This window comes from Trachemys scripta, chromosome 6, assembly GCF_013100865.1.
Source record: "Trachemys scripta elegans isolate TJP31775 chromosome 6, CAS_Tse_1.0, whole genome shotgun sequence".
In the NCBI taxonomy this organism is placed as follows: domain Eukaryota; kingdom Metazoa; phylum Chordata; order Testudines; family Emydidae; genus Trachemys; species Trachemys scripta.
The window spans coordinates 64,928,893-64,951,951 of record NC_048303.1 but is presented as its reverse complement, the minus strand read 5'-3'; the positions used below and the strand labels follow the sequence as shown (position 1 = coordinate 64,951,951).

Sequence of the window (23,059 nt, the reverse complement as noted above, 5' to 3'; positions counted from 1 at the left end):
CTATTTTCTTGTTGAAAGGTAGGATATATGCAGTCTTTTGAAATAGTACAGTCTCTTTCATTCATTTAAAAAAAAGAAGTGTGTTAATCTAAGTAAAAGCGAATACATTCTTGTCCTTACTTTTAGACATTAGCGAGTGCATAGATGAAGACCTATAGCTGGGCGATTTATTGATTTATCTGGATTGTTCCCAGAGTTATCGTTGCACATTTCTGGCATTTTCATGCACTTTTATTCACACAAGCATGCCAGCTCATGAAGGCACGCTGTTTGTGTAACATTTAATATCAATGCTAACTGACTAAACAATGTTTCTTATTGGTATTGAGACAAATATCTTTGGACCAAGTGTGAGCCTAGTGATGATTAAATGTACACAGTATTTACATAAAGAAATGATAAAGGGATGACACTAAATTTTTCCTTTATTTTCAGTTTCTGCTCCATTTCCCCAGTGTGTGTGTTTTTCCTTTGCCCCCCAGAACAAACCCAGACTGCTAAGAAGTCCACCTATAATGAAAAAAAGTGTTCTCCGGTATGCTGCTTCACTGTTCATTTGGACGCAAAATTTAATGTAATAGGTACTGATTGAAACACTCATAGCCTACAAATACTTCAGTCACACATATCTATCCCCTTTAATACTACCATAAATGTACTTTAAAGAGCAGAAATTGTGCTCTGCACAATAGAAGAGTCACCAAAATAGAAATAAAATATAATGCAGCCACAAGAAAAGAAATAGGGCCACTAAAAGTCCCAAATGCTGTTTTTCTTTTATAGTCATTTGGTCTGGCAGTTAATTCCTTGTTAACACACCTTGAGCTGATAACAGTTTGATAATTATTAGAGATAGGTCTCCGAAACTTTGGATCTCAGATCATAACTTTGTTGCTAAAGTCACAGGTCTCTGTGGTAGTCGGGAATCCTTATCAGGGCCTTTTTTAGAGATCGGTCCAAGCCACAAACTATTTGTGCTCCCCCCCCCCCCCCCCCCGATTAGCTTTTATTCTTCTTATAAGAATACTATTTTTATACCAATCTTTTCCTCCTTGACAGTGTGAGTATGCAAATCTGAACGCAACTAAAGACAGTTCTATTGATGAATATTTCTACTCTATGCCTTGTTCAGCATTCCAGAGGTTTAAAACAGGTAGCATTTCTTTCTGCAATTGAGATGTAGCCTTTTTCTTTGGACAATATTCATGGAAAGTATTCTTTTAAAACATGTCCTTTTGCTGACTGCAACTGCATGCAGAAAAGGAATATGAATTATTTGAAATTTGAAAAAAAAAATTCAGAAACATATCCGAGAACCTCCAAAAGCCAATTTGGCAGTTTGATTTTGGATGAGTAAAAGAAAGCAATGCTACCAGTTACCTTCATTACATGCCACTCTCGTTCTCAAACTTGCTTCCTGCTGACCTCTTTTCTACATGTGTACATTCAAAACCAACCATGGTTTTCTTCTCCTTGTACTTTGAAAGGCAGATGATTTGGAGTATTTCCTGCAAACATGTATCACACAAGACTGGAGTTGGCCTTTTAGAAAAAACCTAGCTCATCAAAGGAGATTTGTGCATAAAGATTCCTGATAAACTACTTAATTTTTCACAGGAAAAAAAGCAGCAAGTAATGTCCACAGTTGAACATATTTACTATGATGGGAGCAACTGTAAGAAATCTAAGGATGTGTTTTGTAACTGATGTGAATATTATTCTACAAAAAAATTATGGATTTCTTTGTTTAAAAAGAATACATGCACATCCAGAATCTTAACTGATGTTCTTTCTTAGAGCAATATATCGTTTAAAATATCAGTTGCAGAAATGATTTAAAAAATATAAAGTTCCTAATTGAAATACTATTCAAAAATTGTGGTCCTTAGATTTAAAGTCTTCAGAAACATGGCACAGCCACCATGTTTTAGTGCCACTGGTGTTGATATCTGCAACTGAGATAGCAAATTAAGAATGGAGCATAAAGTAGAAAACCTTTAGGAAATGTCACTAGCAGTTTATCACTGTAAAATAGATAGGGGTCACAGTCCTTTAAATCTTTAGTATGTGATGTTCTATTTACATGTATCCTAAATGACAGTGTTAATGTGACTAGATATATAACATTTGGCAGAATCGTCTCTCTTTTTAATGTATGCTTAGACATTTTCCAAGATGGCGTGCGCACGCGCACACATATATAAAAAAGAGTTACTTTTAAAAAGTAACCCTAGAAGAATATTGCAGATAATGTGGTATAAACGCACAGTGTTTGAGGGGAAAAATATTACTTTGTTGAAAAACAGAGTTCTGTAGGTTGAGTTTGGCACTACTTTATCACTATGTCACTTTCTTTTTGATTGAAGATAGTTCTTTCTGAATCTCACTGAATTTTGGTCGGTTTTCTGGTTTGTAGTCCCAGCATCTCTGCATTATTTTATATATTTCCTCTGGGCACTTTTGAGGTGCTGACATTCGATATCCTGACATGCAAAGATAAAAAGGGGAAAAGTTGAGTATGCAAAAATAACATAAATTGAACAAATGTTTAAAAAATAATAAGGAACTATAATTAAAAATGAATGAGCAAAGTTCCTTGAGGTCACTACATACAACATTTTATAAGGTCAGATTTATGCATCTCCTAGGTATAAATTAGATGATTTTCACACTATGAAAGTTATAGTGCTTGACTAGCAAACTAAACACTGCTCAGATTGGGAAAGGTAAAGTGTCAGTATGCTCCTCCAACTGCCTAAAAATTCACTCTCCTCATCCTAGGAAAATGACTGGCTCCTCTTCTTCATGTCAAGTCCAATCTTTGTGTCATGAAAATCCAATAAACTACAGGAATGCTAACAAATTAAAACACACTTACCTTAAGGTTGAGTGTGAATTTCCCTTCTGCCCCTTTTCTTTATTCCTTCCATCTCCCAGTCCCCCTCTTTTTATTTCCATTTTGATTTCCCTTGTCTCTCCTTTTTATATTGAAGAAATAAGCCCCCTTTTCACCCTCTAATTCATTTTTCTTTCCCCCTATTCTCTTGTCCCTCCTTACTCTAATCCTTTGTCCATGTCTCCTCCTCAATTCCATTGTCTGCCCTCTTTTCTGCTCTTCCACTGTGCAAATTTCTTTTGTTTGCTCCCTGCTTCCATATTGTGACCAAATAAATGAAGTCTCTGGCTTCTTGGAGTGCAGGATCCCAGGCAGTCAGCAGAGCAAGTCAACAACTGCTCACACACTAGACACAAAAGAGCAACCCGGGTTCTGGCCTTGTTAACACTCACTAGATAAAATAATACATTTTACAAATGTAAAGCCACATAAAATCCATGTTATGTATATGACTCCTACGTCTGTTGATATAGGTTGTGGGCACAGATTGGGGGAAGGACAGTGTGATGGAGACATCACTATGGAAGGAAGGAACAAGGAATGCACTCAGACACCTAATATCTTAATCAGAGTTAACTACTTTTGATTACTTTGTGAAAGAAAAGCTGGGTTCACTACTTAAGCCAATTCAAATGGAGCTGTTCACTATTTTTGTTCTTAAATTTTGCTCCAAAGGCAAAAGCTTTAACAAAAGAAAGTGCAGACAAGTAGTGTTTTCGGTATTTCCAGCAGCTTGGGATGTTAGCACTGAGAATAGGAGCAATTTACTTGACAAGAGCAGCTTCTGGTTTAACCTTTGTGCTGCCCAAGCCTCGCAAGTAACCACCCCCTTTAAGTTCCCTCCTACTCTAACCTTCATGCCTTCTTCCATAAAGCCCTGCACGGTACTTCAACCGTTCGCGGATTCAATCAACTATGCCTGTATCCTCTCATCCTTCAAGACCCCACTCTACTTCCAGGAGGCTTATAAACCCTAATCTTCCTCACAGGGAGCTCCTAGCAAGTGATTTAAAGAAGATCAGACAACAAACTCGTGGAACGAACAGGACATTTGCTAAAGTTGCTCGATCATACTGTTTGTCACTTCCCATTTGCACATTGTCTATTTTGTTAAGCGCATGGACCTTGTCTTCCTACAGATCTATGAAGTATATCTTGCACACGGCTGCACCCTATAAATAATAACAATTAACCTTTCTCCACTTGTTCCCGTGCTTGTTGGTTGGTCATTCCAGGGTATGGACATACGCCTAGACTGAAGGTCTCCCAAAGAAGGATCCCAAAACTCCATACATCACTTTCAGAAGTGTATCTCCCTGAGGAAGGAGAGAAAGTGGATAATATAAATTACAAGAATATTTCTGAGATGTACTATATGCTGCCCTGAACCAAGGTAAGAATTTTATTTAAATAAAGTAATGACAGCACATTCCCGGTACCCTGACCAAGGTGAAATTAAAGCATTATAACTGAACATTAGCTCCTAATGGATACTCTTCCAATACACCAAACCGATGATCTCATTTTTCAAGTAATTGATTGTTAATCAATCATCTTAGATCAAGGCAAATATTTAAAATTTGCAATTCTGTGATTTGATGAGCAGACTTGTTATGCTAGTAAAGATGCAAATTTACCCAGGGCCAAGAGACTGAGAAGATTTAAATGAGCTGAATTTTTGCTATTTTGTTTTCCAGCTGAGCTGAGGTATCCTTCTCCATTCTCCTGTCCAGCAAACTTTGAAAGAAAATAAATTTAAAAGGTGAGGGACAGTTAACTTTTTTTTATTCTTCCTTGTTCACAATTCCTCTTACAAGGTACTGTAATTTACTATCCAGCTGTTCTTTTTCAATCCCCCAACTTGCCATGGCAATTAGTATTCTGAAAAGAGCTAAAATTGACATGATTGTTATAACAACTTCTTGATATTGCAAAGCACACTATCATGTAAAAGTGCCTTTGTGAGCCAGCAGCATTGAATGATATCAGCACAGCTCATGGAATAGTGCTTTTATAGGGTCTACTGATTGTTTTTGTTTACATTAAAAAGCTACCTTCTCCATATACCCCCTTCCCATTTTTTGTGGACAATGGGTGAGATATTGTTCAGAGAATACAAAACAATTTTGTCTCATCAACACTGGAATTAAGAATCTAAAGGACTTTATCCATTAAGCTATATCAACTGTAGAGACCACGTTTTCCCCATAACATGTTAATAAAAGAAAAGGCCAAAATTTTCCAAAGTGCTTTTGGGTATTCATCTTGAGCTACCGTGAAGAGGGCCTGGGTTTTAGCAGTGCTGAGCACCTACCATCTGAAAGTCAGACTCCTTTACAATATTTGAAGCTGGTCATCCAAAAATTGAAGCAGCCCAAATCACTAGTCAGTCTTGAAAATTTCAGCCTATAGTTTTTACTAATAAAACTCCAACTGTGCTTTTGAACACAAATTTCAAAATTAAATTGTCTGTTTCTACGGCCTCTGTCTTAATCGGATGAAAGGCAGGCACTGTGGATAAAAGCGATGATGCTAGGTGGAGAAGGCGAGAGCTCTTAAGACTTAGGTGCCTCAGTCCCTTTGTGAATCTGTCCCTTTAGGCATGACTGACAGTCACCAAATTCCTGCTCAGCTGTTACCTAACACTGTAGGCCCCGCACACTTGGGTGACAGCCTGATTTTGGAGCAGAGATTTGAATTCAGGTCTCTCTCTTCCCAGGTGAGTGCCCTAACCCCTGTGTTATAAGATACAGGGAGGTAGGGCTGACAGGTCTCATCTCCAGAAGAGGGTTCAGCGGTGAGACATGTGCCTCACTCCAGCCTGTCAGTCTGGTGCCGAAGGCCCAGATCAAAGGGGAGTTAGGCACCTCTGTACACCTTTGAGGATCTGGAACCTATGCCTCCCTGCATTTCATTCCTGACTAGTTTAGGTGGCTCCCCCCTCAGCTTGCTGTCTTCTGAGGCCTGGTCTACACTATGGGTTAAGGTCGACTTTAGCAGCGTTAAACCGAATTAAGCCTGGACACGTCCACACAACGAAGCCCTTTCTTTCGACTTAAAGGGTCCTTTAAACCGGTTTCTTTACACCACCTCCGACGAGGGGATTAGCGATAAAACCGGCCTTTGTGGGTCGGAATTGGGGTAGTGTGGACGGAATTCGACGTTATTGGCCTCCGGGAGCTATCCCACAGTGCTTCATTGTGACCGCTCTGGACAGCGCTCTCAACTCAGATGCACTGACCAGGTAGACAGGAAAAGACCCGCGAATGTTTGAATTTCATTTCCTGTTTGCCCAGCGTGGAGAGCACAGGTGACCACGCAGAGCTCATCAGCACAGGTAACCGTGATGGAGTCCCAGGATCGCAAAAGAGCTCCAGCATGGACCGAACGGGAGGTACGGGATTTGCTCGCCATATGGGGAGATGAAGCAGTGATAGCTGAACTCCGTAGCAGTAAAAGAAATGGAAAAGTATTAGAAAAGATCTCCAAGGCCATGAAGGACAGAGGCCATAACAGGGACGCACAGCAGTGCCGCGTGAAAATTAAGGAGCTACGGCAAGCTTACCACAAAGCCAGAGAAGCAAACGGAAGGTCCGGGGCAGAGCCGCAAGCTTGCCGCTACTACGCGGAGCTGCATGCGATCCTAGGGGGTGCAGCCACCACTACCCCAACCGTGTGCTATGACTCTCTCACTGGAGAAACACACAGGGAAGACGGTTCGGGGAACGAGGAAGATGACGATGGAGGTACTGGAGGTAGCTCACAGCAGCAAGGAAGCGGAGAAACCGGTTTCCCCAACAGCCAGGATATGTTTGTCACCCTGGACCTGGAACCAGTAACCCCCGAACTCACCCAAGACCCTCAGGGCACACAGGAGACCTCTGGTGAGTGTAACTTTGTAAATATTTGTAAACATTACAAAAAAAAAAGCAAGCGTGTTTAATGATTAATTTGCCCTGGCAATCGCGGCCAGTACATCTACTGGAAAAGTCTGTTAACGTGTATGGGGATGGAGCGGAAATCCTCCAGGGACATCTCCAGAAAGCTCTCCTGGTTGAAATGGGGTGATTTTATTAAGGGGACATTCAGAGGCGCCCGTTCCTGCTCTTCTGACCAGAAATGTTCCCCGCTGTTAACCACGCGGTGGGGGGAGGGGTGAAGTGATCATCCCAGAGAATCGTGTGTGTGTGTGGGGGGGGTGGTTTACTTGTGTTTGTGACGCATGTTAACCGGGAAACCGCAGCCCCTCCTTTTACATTGAAACCCCATTTTAAATGGACAACCCAATTCATCCTTGATATGGGAAATGCGCTGCTGTTTGCAACCTTTCCCGCATGTTAAGAAGGTTAAAAAAGCCAAAACACTGTGGCCTACCATGGCTGCCTGCAAGCCGAAATATGCGACCTTGTAATGAAAGAGTGTATCCATTGTTCTCTAAAATGTGTCTTTTTTAACCACCTCTCCCTTCTCCTCCACCAGCTGCAAATGTTTCTCCTTCGCAGAGGCTCGTGAACATTAGAAAGAGAAAACGTAGGACGAGGGACGATATGTTCACGGAGCTGCAGATGTCCTCCCACGCTGATAGAGCACAGCAGAATGCGTGGAGGCAGTCAATGTCGGAGATGAGAAAAGCCCAATATGAACGAGAGGAGAGGTGGTGGGCTGAATCGCGGGATGAACGGAGCAAGTGGCGGGCTGAAGACGATAGGTGGCGTCAGCTTGCAGACAGACGGCAAGAGGCAATGCTCCGTCTGCTGGAGCATCAAACTGATATGCTCGAGCGTATGGTTGAGTTGCAGGAAAGGCAGCAGGAGCAGAGACCGCCGCTACAGCCCCTGTGTAACCAACAGCCCTCCTCCCCAAGTTCCATAGCCTCCTCACCAAGACGCCCAAGAACACGGTGGGGGGGGGGGCCTCCGTCCACCCAGTCACTCCACCCCAGATGATCGCCCAAGCATCAGAAGGCTGGCCTTCAATAAGAGTTAAAGTTTTAAAATGCAGTGTGTCCTTTTCCATCCCTCCTCCCCCACCCATCCCAGGCTACCTTGGCAATTATCCTCCTACTTCTGTGAGGAACTAATAAAGAATGCATGAATGTGAAAAAACAATGACTTTATTGCCTCTGCAAGCGGGAGGGGAGGGTGGGGTGGGGTGGTTGGTTTACAGGGAAGTAGAGTGAACGGGGTCGGGGGGGGGTTGGAGGGTTCATCAAGGAGAAACAAACAGAAGTTTCACACAGTAGCCTGGCCAGTCACAAAACTCGTTTTCAAAGCTTCTCTGATGCGCACCGCGCCCTGCTGTGCTCCTCTAACCGCCCTGGTGTCTGGCTGCGCGTAATCAGCGGCCAGGCGAGTTGCCTCAACCTCCTACCCCGCCATAAATGTCTCCCCCTTACTCTCACAGATATTGTGGAGCGCACAGCAAGCAGCAATAACAATGGGGATATTCTTTTCGCTGAGGTCTGAGCGAGTCAGTAAGCTGCGCCAGCGCACTTTTAAACGTCCAAATGCACATTCCACCACCATTCGGCACTTGCTCAGCCTGTAGTTGAACAGGTCCTGACTACTGTCCAGGCTGCCTGTGTACGGCTTCATGAGCCATGGCATTAAGGGGTAGGCTGGGTCCCCAAGGATCACGATAGGCATTTCAACATCCCCAATGGTCACTTTCTGGTCCGGGAAGAAAGTCCCTTCCTCCAGCTTTCGAAACAGAGCAGAGTTCCTGAAGACGCGAGCATCATGTACCTTTCCCGGCCATCCCACGTTGATGTTGGTGAAACGTCCCTTGTGATCCACCAGGGCTTGCAGCAGCATTGAAAAGTACCCCTTGCGGTTTACGTAGTCGGTGGCTTGGTGCTCTGGTGACAAGATAGGGATATGGGTTCCGTCTATGGCCCCGCCACAGTTTGGGAATCCCATTTCAGCAAAACCATCCACTATTGACTGCACGTTGCCCAGAGTCACTACCCTTGCTATCACCAGGTCTTTCATTACCCTGGCAAATTGGATCACAGCAGCCCCCACCGTAGATTTGCCCACTCCAAATTGATTCCCGACTGACCGGTAGCTGTCTGGCGTTGCAAGCTTCCACAGGGCTATCGCCACTCGCTTCTCAACTGTGAGGGCTGCTCTCATCCTGGTATTCTGGCGTTTCAGGGCAGGGGAAAGCAAGTCACAAAGTTCCATGAAAGTGTCCTTACGCAGGCGAAAGTTCCGCAGCCACTGGGAATCATCCCACACCTGCAACACGAGGCGGTCCCACCAGTCTGTGCTAGTTTCCCGGGCCCAGAATCGGCGTTCCACGGCATGAACCTGCCCCAGTGACACCATGATTTCCACATTGCTGGGGCCTGTGCCTTGTGAGAGGTCTATGTCCATGTCAATTTCCTCATCACTCTCGTCGCCGCGCTGTAATTGCCTCCTCGCCTGGTCCGGGTTTCGCCTTGGCATGTCCTGGCTCTGCATATACTCCAGGACAATGCGCGTGGTGTTCATAGTGCTCATAATTGCCGCGGTGATCTGAGCAGGCTCCATGATCCCAGTGCTAGCTATGGCGCCTGGTCAGAAAAAAGGCACGAAAGTAGTATCTGATGGACCAGGAGAAGGACGGGAGGAAGGGCCGAGTGACGACATGGCGTACAGGTACAGGGAATTAAAATCAAGAAAGGTGGCTGTGCATCAGGGAGAAACACAAACAACTGTCACACAGAATGGTCCCCCCAAAGATTAAACTGAAAACCCTGGACTTAGCAGGCCGTTGATTTCACGGAGGAAGGGGAAGCAAATGAATATAGAACAAATCTATTTTTTACATCTTAAGCTGGCAGCCGACGGTGCAGCATGAGTGATAGCCTCTCCAGTATGATGACGACTGTTACCAGTCATAATATACCATCGTCTGCCAAAAGGCAAGGGGCTGCTGCTGTGTAGCAATGCAGCCCCACGTCCGCCAGCACCCAGCATCGCCCTCGGCCTCTTCTGGGTGCTTAGCAGACACTATTGGGCAATTGGCAGAAAATAGTATATTACGACTGGTAGCCATCATCATCGAAACAGTAGCATGTCTGCCCTGGTGGCCATGATTGACAGCCACTCCAGTACGACGATGATGGATACCAGTCACAATATACCATCTCCTGGCAAGGGGCTGGTGCAATGCAGCCCTACGGCTGCCAGCCCCATGGCTATCACTCATGCTACACCGTCTACCGCCAAAAGGCAGTTAGCAGCTGCTGCTGTGTAGCAATGCAGTCCCACGTCTGCTGGCACCCAGAGGACATATGGTGACAGTGAGGCTCAGCTGAGCTGAGCGGGCTCCATGCTTGCCGTGGTATGTTGTCTGCACAGGTAACCCAGGTAAAAAGGCGCGAATCTATTGTCTGCCGTTGCTATGACGAGGGGGGAGGGGCCTGACGACATGTACCCAGAACCGCCCGCGACACTGTTTTGCATCATCCGGGCATTGGGATCTCAACCCAGAATTCCAAGGGGCGGCGGAGACTGCGGGAACTGTGGGATAGCTGTGGGATAGCTACCCATAGTGCAATGCTCCGGAAGTCGACGCTAGCCTTGTACTGTGGACGCGGTCCGCCGACTAGAGCACCTAGAGCATTTTATGTGTGGACACACACAATCGGCTGTATACAACCGGTTTCAATAAAACCGGCTTCTATAAATTCGAACTAATTTCGTAGTGTAGACATACCCTGAGAATCTTTCTTAGGTGCCTAACTCAACCTATACAAGGCAAGGGGAGCCTGGCACTTACCTCAGGGCTGTGAATTCCACTAGGCAGCAGGGCTCTGCAACACTCGGTGTGGCAATACCTATAGTCCCCCTTGTGAATTTTGCCCTTAAAGACAGTATCTCACCACAGTGGCCATAGGGTATAACTCTATTCTCCAGGTTTGAACATCCTTTCTAAGGGTATGTCTATACAGTAGTTGGAGGTGTGATTCCCAGCTCAGGTAGACACATCGGTGCTAGCGCTGCTCGAATTAGCATGCTAAAAATAGCAGTGTGGCTGCAGTGATATAGGCAGTGCCTGAGTACAATACTGTCCTAAGTATGTACTTGGGCAGCTATTCCAAGCTGCTGTAGCCACACTTCTACTTTTAGCGTGGTAGCTCAAGTAGAGCTAGCATGTATATGTCTACCCAAGCTGGGAATCACGTACCTAAAGAAGCCAGTTTAGTGAAGTGAAACATAGGGGCTCTGAAAATTATCATCTTAAACAATACATTTGCTTCTGTCTTTTCAAAAGCAGACCTGTCCTTTTATTATTAAGAACATTACTACAGAGGCCAACAGCAATGAGAAAATCCATTTAACACACCTTTGCATCCGTTATCGCTGAGCTTTACAAAAAAAAACCCCCAAACATTTCTCCTTTATGTATCTTCTGCCCCATTTCCAACACTGCCATTTTGCCAGTGTCATGCTGTTGATGTTTGAGTGCTAAATATTCAGCTAATCATTTTAAACCTAGGAAAAAAAAACATATCCTTTCTTTTTTCCCCAGCCTAAATGAAGTACATGTAAATGATAATGACAGTTGGAGCCATCTGACATCAGAAAGTTCAGTTTGCACTTAAACTAAATTTCATTTCCAGCTGTGTTAAATTAGCTTGCCTGCTTAGTAGCTAGTAATTATGGACATTCACTGTGCTGCTGGTGGTAAGATTAGTTTTCTTGTCTGTATATCAACTCTCTTCAGAGTTTGGCATCCAGTAATTTAACACTTTTCATTAAAGTCATTCAGTGGATACAAGTTAAAAGTAATTAGTTTCTTAAGAAAGCACAAGTTATACAGAGTCAATTACCTTTCTCAGTATGATAATAGCTGGGCTGAGAAAGGGCATGCTGTTTATATATACGATTATTTATTAGCATTGTAAAGAACTGAAGAAATAATAGTGGAAGATCACATTAAACAAATAGACACATTTTACTTTTTAAGAGCAGTTATACAAAGCACAAAAAACACACTATGACCAACATATAAAATTTTACTAGATACTTTGACGAGTAACTTTTTTGCCATGCAACTCCAAATACAAACAGGGCTGAAATCCTCAACCTACTGAAGTAAACGGCAAAACGTGCATTGATTTCACTAGGGTCAGGATTTCACCTGAGGAGTCTCATGACCATAATCTGAATGTAACACATGGAAAATGTATTCCTAACTATTCTGTTTGTTTTATTCAGTGTCTACATTCTAAAATGTTTACTATTGTTGTCTGAAAACATACCTTCCATTTTTTTGGCCTTGTGAATACTACTATTTACAGTTTAAATTCAAGTATTACTTTACACTACAATCAAACTATTCCTGCCTGTCTTCCCCTATATAGTGAAAATGGAATAAACTAACAATTTTGAAAGACATATTCTAGATAGTGGATAATTCTCATTCGCATTGTTGTTGTCAGTGATACCCCAACATGTGTGTAATAGTTTTTAGTATGAGCACAAGTATCCTGCATGTAATTTTCATATGAATGGCAAATGATAAACCACACCTTTGTAAATATACATTTGAACAATGTGGGGAAAAAAACCCAATCAGCAAGTGAGGAAACTTCCTCATATACTCTTGCAACAAGGAATGCCTCTCCTTTCCCCAGGCCTGCAGAAGCACCTCTACAGCCCAAGGATGTGATGGCATTGTGCTGAGTTGGCCTGTGGAGCAGGAACTTTGATAAATGAAAATGAATGAACGTTGCTAGAGTTTTCGCCAAAAGTTAATGTTGCTAAAAGCCAAGTCACTACCCTATCCACTGATGGACTGGTATTCAGAAGTGTTAAGCCCACAACTGCAACAGCATCCAGTGAAACCTGTTGTTGCTTAGCACCTTAGGCCATATTTCATTCATATTTTGTTTCACTGAATTTACAAAGACTTGTCAATCATTTCCTCTCCCAATCCCTGATTTTCCCTAGCAAAGTTTCACCAGGAAAAAAAGAGTCATTGCAGTAATTTTTACTGTCCCTAACCACGGTCACGTCATTAAAAAAAACCTATTTCTTGCTAGTCAGTTGAAAGTTATGTTCCTATTCCTGAGGCTGCCAGGTTTTTTCCAGCTAGTGTAGCAATGATTTTATATTTTATTGTCTACTTAACTGTAAACACTTATTGAATAATAAAAAGACCAAACTTTCCAGATCTGAATGAACAAATAAAACACAAACAACACTGCAAGCTAAACAGTAGAACAGATACTGACCAGTGGTGGAGCCAGCAAATATTACTAATTTTCCAGAGGGAAAGCTTTTAGTCTCACAATGTAAAATTCACCCCTGTATAAGGCCCACAAGACTTATTTAAACCCTATTGTGTGGGTTAATGCAGCATTTAATAGTGATGCAAAGGCCCACCTCAAAGGAGTGAATTTCACTCATGGGGACTGTAATATAATCAAAGGATGAGAGCTTCCAATACATTTTCTTTATCCCAAACTTTAACAAGAGAAATGTTTACATAAAGCTCAGTTGTAAGATTTAATAGTTTAAATTTTCACTTAAAATATCAAACTGGTTTCAAGACACTTAGGCTCAACATTGCAATGCCTAACCTGGTGCCTTGACAAAAAGTGGAATCCACAGTCCAGCTCCCTATGTGATACAGGGGGGTGAGTTAGGCACCTACTAATGAGATCCACAAAAGCCAGCAAGCTGAGGGGGGAGTTACTTAGGTTACACCTTTTTGTTTCCTATTGACTAGCATAAGTCCCACTCCAAAACAGTCCACATTGGAGGGAAGCACCTACCTCCGCTTGGGATTCACAGCCAGGAACCCTCTGCTTGAGTTAGAAGTCAAAGCCTTTTCTTGTAAGCAAAGGGGGGCGGGGAGCGCCCAAAAAAAACAGACAACGAGGCAGTGCACTGGACCTCCCCCCATAACCTTTAGCCCAGAGGTTAGAGCAGTCACCTAAGGCGTGGGAGACAGATTCAAATCTCCTTGAGGTGGTGCAAGGCTTGAATCCACATCTCTAAGCTCTCAGGAGAGTACCCTAACTATTGAGCTATGGGAGCAGTCTGTAGTTAGTTGCTCTCATTCTCTCCATTGAAACTGTTCCACTTAGTATAAATTGTAACTGAAACAGGACTTTGAACTTGGATCTCCCCCATGAGTACCCTCACAATTTGGCTATAGTCATTCTAACTCTTTCTCTGGCCTAGTGAATACTATAATTACACTGGTCTACAATTTTTGAGAAGTCGTCTGCTTCAGAGATAAAATGTGCTATTTATTATGTATTTTGATGTGCTGAATTCAAATATGACAATTAAAACAACTGATTGGCTACTGTTTCTAAGATATTTAAGTTTTTACATTTTATGTCTATGTATATTATGTACATAGTAGAGTTTTAATCATAAATTGTAAACCTGGGTCTTTTCATGTGTTTATGGTTGCTTTACATGATAATATTTCACCTGTCCTGTTTAAGTAACACTTTAAAAATCAGCAAAAGGGTTATATAAATAAAATGTATTATGAAACAAAAGGCAAAAAACTATTATGTCCATAGTTTAGTCCTATTCAGTGTCTACTCGGCGCTTCTTGGCTTGTCTCTTGTATTCATTAAATGGAGCATCTCTTGTCACTGTCCAGCAATAGTCTGCAAGCATTGATGGGCTCCATTTGCCCTGATAGCCTTTCTCCATTGTTGCAATGTCCTGGTGAAATCGCTCGCTGTGCTCGTCGCTCACTGCTCCGCAGTTCGGTGGAAAAATAATCTAGATGAGAGTGCAAAAAATGTATCTTTAGTGACATGTTGCAACCAAGGCTTTTGTACGCCTTGAGGAGGTTTTCCACCAACAACATGTAGTTGTCTGCCTTGTTGTTTCCGAGAAAATTTACTGCCACTAACTGGAAGGCTTTCCATGCTGTCTTTTCCTTGCCACGCAGTGCATGGTCAAATGCATCATCTCGAAGAAGTTCACGAATCTGAGGACCAACAAAGACACCTTCCTTTATCTTAGCTTCACTTAACCTTGGAAATTTTCCACGGAGGTACTTGAAAGCTGCTTGTGTTTTGTCAATGGCCTTGACAAAGTTCTTCATCAGACCCAGCTTGATGTGTAAGGGTGGTAACAAAATCTTCCTTGATTCAACAAGTGGTGGATGCTGAACACTTTTCCTCCCAGGCTCCAATGACTGTCGGAGTGGCCAATCTTTCTTGATGTAGTGGGAATCTCTTGCACGACTATCCCATTCGCAGAGAAAACAGTAGTACTTTGTGTATCCAGTCTGCAGACCAAGCAAGAGAGCAACAATCTTCAAATCGCCACAAAGCTGCCACTGATGTTGGTCATAGTTTATGCACCTCAAAAGTTGTCTCATGTTGTCATAGGTTTCCTTCATATAGACTGCATGACCAACTGGAATTGATGGCAAAACATTGCCATTATGCAGTAAAACAGCTTTAAGATTAGTCTTCGATGAATCAATGAACAGTCTCCACTCATCTGGATCGTGAACGATGTTGAGGGCTGCCATCACACCATCAATGTTGTTGCAAGCTACAAGATCACCTTCCATGAAGAAGAATGGGACAAGATCCTTTTGACGGTCACAGAACATGGAAACCCTAACATCACCTGCCAGGAGATTCTACTGCTGTAGTCTGGAGCCCAACAGCTCTGCCTTACTCTTGGGTAGTTCCAAATCCCTGACAAGGTCATTCAGTTCACCTTGTGTTATGAGGTGTGGTTCAGAGGAGGAGGATGAGAGAAAATATGGGTCCTGTGACATTGATGGTTCAGGACCAGAAGTTTCATCCTCTTCCTCGTCTGACTCAAGTGAGAATGATTCTGGTGCATCAGGAACCAGCAGTCCTTCTCCGTGGGGTACTGGGCGTATAGCTGATGGAATGTTTGGATAATGCACAGTCCACTTTTTCTTCTTTGACACACCTTTCCCAACTGGAGGCACCATGCAGAAGTAACAATTGCTGGTATGATCTGTTGCCTCTCTCCAAATCATTGGGACTGCAAAAGGCATAGATTTCCTTTTCCTGTTCAACCACTGGCGAAGATTTGTTGCACAAGTGTTGCAGCATATGTGTGGGGCCCACCTCTTGTCCTGATCTCCAATTTTGCAGCCAATATAAAGGTGATAGGCTTTCTTAACCATTGTGGTTATACTGCGCCTTTGTGATGCAAAAGTCACTCCACTACAAACTTAGCAGAAGTTATCTGCACTGTTCGCACAAGTACGAGGCATCTCTGCTGACTTTGGCTAAACAGAAATGTGTCCCTTTGCAAAATCAAACACTGACAAATAAGCGAGCATGACACTGTATGATTTCTAGAGTTGATATAGGCAATTTGTTCAGCAGAGTGATGTAAGCTTCGTTATGATTGCATCATCCATGACTTCTAGGAATAACATGACGCAATTCATATCATGCATGACGCAATACCAGCTTCAGATTGCATCGTTCATTGTTTTGCCTAAAAAGCAAGTACTGTCCAAACCCAGTCATAGATTTATTCATGGATCCAGTCAAAGATGTGTTTTAGTCATTTCTGGTTTAAATTGAGATTCCTTCCCTTTATAACTCACTTATCCTCCGCCATTCCCAAGTCAAGGATCGTATATACTGACCCAATAGCATATCTTGAAAACTAGAGCCAATCAACAATTTTAAGCATCATTTTCGTTCTCAGTGACCCAGAATTAGGAAAGTTTGACTACATTTATTTCAGAAGCATTTTGGCTGTAGAGCAGTGTTAGTTTTATAAAGTGGAATGGCTTCAAAAGGAGAGCCTGAGAGAGAGAGACACACATCAGAATACCCTACACCCACCTGACAGGTGGGAGGGAGACCTGGGTTCCAATCCTTGCTCCAGTGACTATATATTCAAAGTGAAATTGCTTCACTAGAAGAGATTGTAACAGTCCCACGCACAATAATCTCTTACCTCAGAACACTCTCCTGAGAGGGGGGACATGTGGGTTCAAATCCCTGATCTGCATCAGACAGTGTGGGGGATTTGCATGTGAGGCCTGTCTTCCCACATACTGGGTGAATGTTCTAATCACTTGGCTAAACATTCTAAGGATAATCACTACTCATTGGCTTGTTGGCCTGATCTGTTAGGCGGTCTCTCTCAACACTGACTAGATCGGCCTGGGATCTAGTTGGGGAAAAAAAGCAGTTATTTATAGTAATTGTGGTTCTTCAAGAGCTCTGCACATGTGGATCCCACTCAGATGTGTGGGCATCCCAGTGCAGTAACTCGCAACATTTTCACTAGTAGTGTCCAATAGGAGTCACGCTTGTGCTCTTCATGTCCTTGTGTTCCCTCTCCCAAAGGCATAAAGCTAACAGTGATCCCAAGTGTCAAATATATCCTTCGCCACCCAGAATCCAATTTATAAGACTCTAAGCTGAGAAGAAGGAGAGTGGGTTGTGGGATCCACACGTGCAGACATCTCATTTACTGAAAGGTAAATAATCACTCATTTTTCTGTTGGTGAGAGAGACAAACTTTCGAGCCACACAGAGCTCTTCTATTCCTGGTCTTATTGATAGATAAGACAGAAAATATCATATTACTTTTATATAAATCCATGGTACACTCACATTTTGAATATTATGTGCAAATGTGGTTGCCGTCTCAAAAAAGATATACTGGAATTGCAAAAGGTTCAGAAAAGGGCAACAAAATGATTAGGTGTATGAAAGAGCTTTCATATGAGGCGAGATTAATAAGACCGGGACTTTTCAGTTTGGAAAAGAGATGACTCGGGGGGATATGATAGAGGTTTATAAAATCATAATTGGTGTGGAGAAAGTAAATAAGTGTTGTTTTATTCTTTCTGATAACACAAGAACTAGGGATCACCAAATGAAATTAATAGGCAGCATCTTTAAAACAAACAGAAGGAAGTATTTCTTCACACAATGCACAGTCAACCTGTGGAACTCTTTGCCAGAAGATGTTGTGAAGACGAACACTATAACAGGGTTAAAAAAAAACTCCATAAATTCATGGAGCATAAATTCATCAATGGCTATTAGACAGGATGAGCTGGAATGGTGTCCCTAGCCTCTGTTTGCCAGAAGCTAGGAATGGACGACAGGGGATGTATCACTTGATGATTACCTGTTCTGTTCTTTCCCTGTGAAGCACCTCTCATTGACCACTGTTGGAAAACAGGATACTAGACTAGATGAACCTTTGGTCTGACACAGTATGGCCATTCTTATGAAAGCTTGTTTCTCTCACCCAACAGAAGATAAAAGATATTATCTCACCCATCTTGTCTCACTAATTATGTATGTCCAGTACAGGAACAGGCCTTTCCCCCACCCTCCACAAGAGGGGTATAGTTTAAAGTCTGGGGATCTCAATTCTGCCATATCCTAACTAAAATCTCAATACACAAACTATAGACAGAAAAATAAAAGTTAAACTGTAACTCTCTTCATACATGTGTGTTTTACTGGCGGTAACACTAAAGCTACACTAACAAGAAACTACAAAAGGGACACTAAATGATGTTCTGTTTTGCCTATGGAAATCTGAAGGAACTGAATGGCAGCTGGGGTGGCTGTGCTCTTTATGACCTCAGGAAGGGAGCATGAGGATATAAAGCGCATGATAATGACCCCTTCAGACACTGTTAGTGAAAATGTTCCAAGCTACTGCAGGGGGTGCCCACAAACTAGGAATGGGAGACAGATATGCAGTAGATAAAGTGGAAAGCCTCGTTTGAGGGTCCCATGAGGACATAGGTGTGCATGCTAACGGGCAGATTCTTAGGTGCCTACGGGAGTTTATGGGCTGAAACTTAGGCAGCAGCTGAGCAAAGACTTTGAGGATCTAAATTTTGTAGTTAGGTGACTGAAGTGGCAGTTATGCACCTAAATTCCTTTGTAGATCTAATCCATTTACTACACCATTCACCAATGTTGCAGCTCACATGCTGCTTCTTAACTACCTTTTTCCTAATTAGAACTTGCTTTCTAATTTCACTTTAACCCTCCTCCTCCCTCCAATCTGGCTTTTTCTATTTTTGTTCTCAAGCTATTACCCACCATGTTATGGATCATTTCCCCCCACCCACAAATAGGGCTGTTTTATTTATTTTCACTGACAACAGCAGAATGATGCATAAAATTGCAGGTTACAAGAGCTACAAGTTATAAAAAATATATAATCAATTATGATCCCGTCCTCTTCTACAAGGATTTATGTAATATTTTCTCAGGTGTTAAAAGCATCTCTAGTTTTCATAATAAAAGGCTAAATCAATCATCACCATTATTTTGAAGAACTTGCCTACTCATTTTGCTAATGATCATCATCTGGATGAATGACTAGGTAGTCTACTGTAATGTTCTAGTTCCAGAGCATTATTATGCAGGCATTTTAATTGTTAAATCAGCAGGATTTAAGTACTTCGACTTTTGTTCTGTGGATGGGAAAAATTTTCTTGTTTTTTTTGTGAGGAAAGGGGAATCTTACATTATGAAGTAAAAGACATAACCTTAATAGGGCTGAATTGTTAATTTATTTAAACTGAAATGTTTTACGTTTGTTAGTCTAAACAGACCACAAGGAAGACTATATATTTGTGTACAGACCATAGTGTATTTCCTCTATACCTTCTTATCTTACATAGTACATTTCTACAATAAAAAGTTAAAGATAATATCTCCTTACCATAGTTGAGTGCCTCTGGAGCCGTCCATTTGATAGGAATCTGCTTTAAGCCTGAAGATGAATATACCCCATCATCCTCTTGACGGGACATTCCAAAGTCACTGATTTTCAGAACATTATTTTCACCTACCAGGCAGTTCCTTGCAGCAAGGTCCCTGAGTTAGATTAAGATACAGAAAACATCCCTTTAAAAATTAAAAGCATTGTTTTTATGTTCAAAACGGAGATGGTGAAGAAACACAGATTCAACAATTTCCCATATATTTTCTATTACAACTAAATCTATTCCACCAGTGATTCATGCAAGGCTCCTGGTGCACAAAATAAGCATATACAAGGCAATAATGTGCTGTGCCCATACTGCCCATCAGGCTTGTCTATACTACATGCCAACAGATCAAATTTGATGCAGAATGTAACACAGCTCAAAGCTGGAACGCTTGTTCCTACAACCATAAAAAGAACTAGAGAGGCTGGAAAACTATTTCTACCACAGCTAGGTCAACACTATGAGTTCAATTAAAAAAAAATGAAGCTGATCTATACTACCTGATCACTGCAAATGGAAGAAAGGTCAAGTACAAGCCCTCCCCACAGAAATAAAGATTATTTTCAGATCAAAAATCACAGGAGCATAATTTCAGGCCTTATATTGTAAATTCTATGAACACAGCCTACAGCCAACATTTTTTTACAGAAAAAAATATTAAAAATTATGTGAAAACAGATCCTTAGTATAGAAAACTACAAACGGGGGCATCAACAATAATTCCTCATAAAGCTGTCTTTACCAACAATTTATGAGATTTGTTTTCATCTTAGACAGATCATATGCTAACAAACAGGTTGCTATACATAATGATCAACAGTTTCTTTGAAGATAATTAATACTCTAAATTATAATTTGCTTTTAAATTCATCATTATGTTATTCCTATGAAGCTGTACAACCAGTAGGAGGTTTGAAACATTCATACATCCCTGGACCTGAGCCTATTAATCTCTCATTGGGGTAAATTAGGAGAAACTCCCCTTTAGTCAATGAAGTTACACTAGTTTTAAAACCGGTTCATTATCGGAATCAGACCCCATCTCAGGAAATATGCAGCTTTGTTTATAAATTATGAAATACACACTGATAGAGGCATCTCAAGTTGTATAAGAGTGTACTGTGACTGGTATGGACAGGAGAACTGCAAAGCAAAAATCAAGAGATTCTGGTACCTATAGCCAATTCCATAAGAAGTGTCCCAAAGAGCCTCAAGAGTGGAGGGTGAAATCCCAGATTCATTAAAGGCAATAGGAATATTGCCATTGTCTTCAACAGGGCGAGGATTTCACCTGAGGTGAATGCAGGGAGTGAAACAAATCAGCGTGGCAATCTCTGGAAGGAAGTTTGAAATGCTGATTGATAACATAGGAATCTCTTTATCTGAATCATTCCTGAACTTTAAAAATATATTGGGTTTAAATTGAAGAAAAGGCTGTATGTTGAGCTAATACTTATGTTTTTGCCTGATGTTTGGTCTTCCTACTCCTGAATATCTGAAATAGATCCTACTTACAAAAATTACTACTATTTTATACTTACAATCAGGACACATAATTTGTATGTTTTCTATGTAATAGCTGGTTCTTTTAAATTACTCAAAAAGAAAAAAAGGTATAATTTTGCTGAAAATCTAGGAGTCCATTTTCATGAAAATTAAAGTTAATGTGTCATTTTGAAGAGGTTGGATATAACTACTGTAGTTTAGCTAAGCATGTCTATATTAATAAGGTTCTTCGACAGACAAATGTATGAAGCTGTTGCTTTGCAAAATATTCTCTTCTACATCATCAAATCCATTATAAGATTTGGAGTTCAAAAGCGCTTGTAACACCCTTGGACTATGTAAACAATGGAGGCCTTGAAGGGTTAAAATCCATGTGCATTTTATATAACACCTGGTATATGGATTGTGCCAGCTCTTTTCCAGACCCAAAGTCCAGAGTATGGTCAAGAGACCAGAGGCCTAGCAAATAGTGATCGGCTAAGAGAAAGCTGGGGAGAACAGAAAGCCTTGCTTGCTAAGATAGGTCTGGTCAGCAAATTGCCAAGTATTGGAGCTAAGAACTAAATAATTGTGTCTTATTCAGAGTTGCAGATTGAACAAAGAATCCCTGTTCCTATTGTGTTTGTTTCTTCTGTAGGGAGTCGTTCTTCTCACAGATCTAACCTTGAGTTTATGAAAAGTTGGCACATGTCAGTATAAGATATGGCATCCTTCCACCCCCGTTCCCAGGGACCAATGCCTTGCCTTAAGACACACAGAAGACAATCTTTATTGCCATATACTTTCACTGTTTTTTTGCTTTAACCCCTAGGAAGGGGTTGGACAATCAAAGTCGTTGCTCCATTCCTGTTGGACCCCAAATCAGAATTCAACATATATATTTTATACTAATAACATTTTATCAAAGTATTAATTAAATGTTAACTTGCTAACTTGAGATCATGGGCGGAGACATTATGTAACCTGTTAAGCATTGGCTACTGTGCTATCTTGTCTTGCTGCAAAACCTATCCCGGGGTGTGGAACTGCCTACCCCGTCACTTTTCCCTGCCCATGAAAAATCTATATATTCTATTGTAATCAATTGATTGACAGTGTCTCTGAGCCTAATAAGCAAGGTGACACTCCACCAGCACTGTGTGTAATAAACTCCTATGCTTGACCTCTACATGGTGTGGATTTATGTCCTTCAGGCCTGCAATGTCTCCACTAATCTTGATTTCTTCAAATTGAGAGTGGGACCAAAATTTTTGCTGGTGGCGCTCCAATTCACATCCAGCCAAGAAGCTAATTTTGCTTTAATTTGCCACAAACACAAGGCCCTTTCAAACTTTCAGATCCCTTAAATTTGCTGCTGAATCTACTACTAGATCTTCAATAAGACGCTCCTCGGTAGGATGTAGTGGTAGAGGAAACAACTTCATTCTCAGCATTACCATCAAACATTGGTAGCTCTGTAGCCATGTCTGTTGTGGACATCTTTCTCACTTTTTCTGGTTCTTTTTTCACTGATTATCACCTCCATCTACTTTGAGACTCTGCATAAAGTCCTTTTTTCTGATGTTTCTGACATTTTGCTCCTTAAGCTGGGCACATTTTCCATGAACGTTGGGTAGTCTCACTAAATTTTCCGCATGCATTTTCCCTTTGTTTCCTGTCCTCAGAGTTTTCTGTTGAGACCTGCCAGGTTTTCTTATTTGTGTGTCTGTGTGGGAGAGGGAGAACAGTCAGATGGGAGTAGCTTTTTTATTGAGCCTCATGAAATTGAAATTTACATCCTCATGTTTTCCTTTCTTGCTCTGCGGGGGGCTGTTCAGGTTTTTTCAGTGAAATATATACCAAACAGTTTCTTCACTGTTTCACAGACATTCCTCTGATCCGGAATTAGGTCTGATGCCATCAGCATGTCATCTGCTCCCTGTT

The 23,059-nt window shown here is 41.7% G+C and overlaps 1 protein-coding gene across 4 annotated transcripts in view; it reads right to left on the bottom strand.

The window, feature by feature from the left end:
* Positions 1-984: 984 nt before the first annotated feature.
* Positions 985-23,059, bottom strand: part of FER (FER tyrosine kinase) — a 424,085-nt gene continuing 402,010 nt past the window's right edge. For 2 of the 4 annotated variants that reach the window (XM_034774460.1, XM_034774461.1), the window contains 3 exons: positions 19,582-19,736; positions 4,090-4,212; positions 985-2,483 (listed from right to left, as the gene is read on the bottom strand). In XM_034774460.1, the coding sequence (XP_034630351.1) occupies positions 2,341-2,483; positions 4,090-4,212; positions 19,582-19,736 (421 nt within the window). In that variant the 3' untranslated portion in view covers positions 985-2,340. The remainder of the gene's footprint in view (positions 2,484-4,089; positions 4,213-19,581; positions 19,737-23,059) is intronic. The other 2 variants (XM_034774459.1, XM_034774458.1) reach the window with 1 other exon arrangement.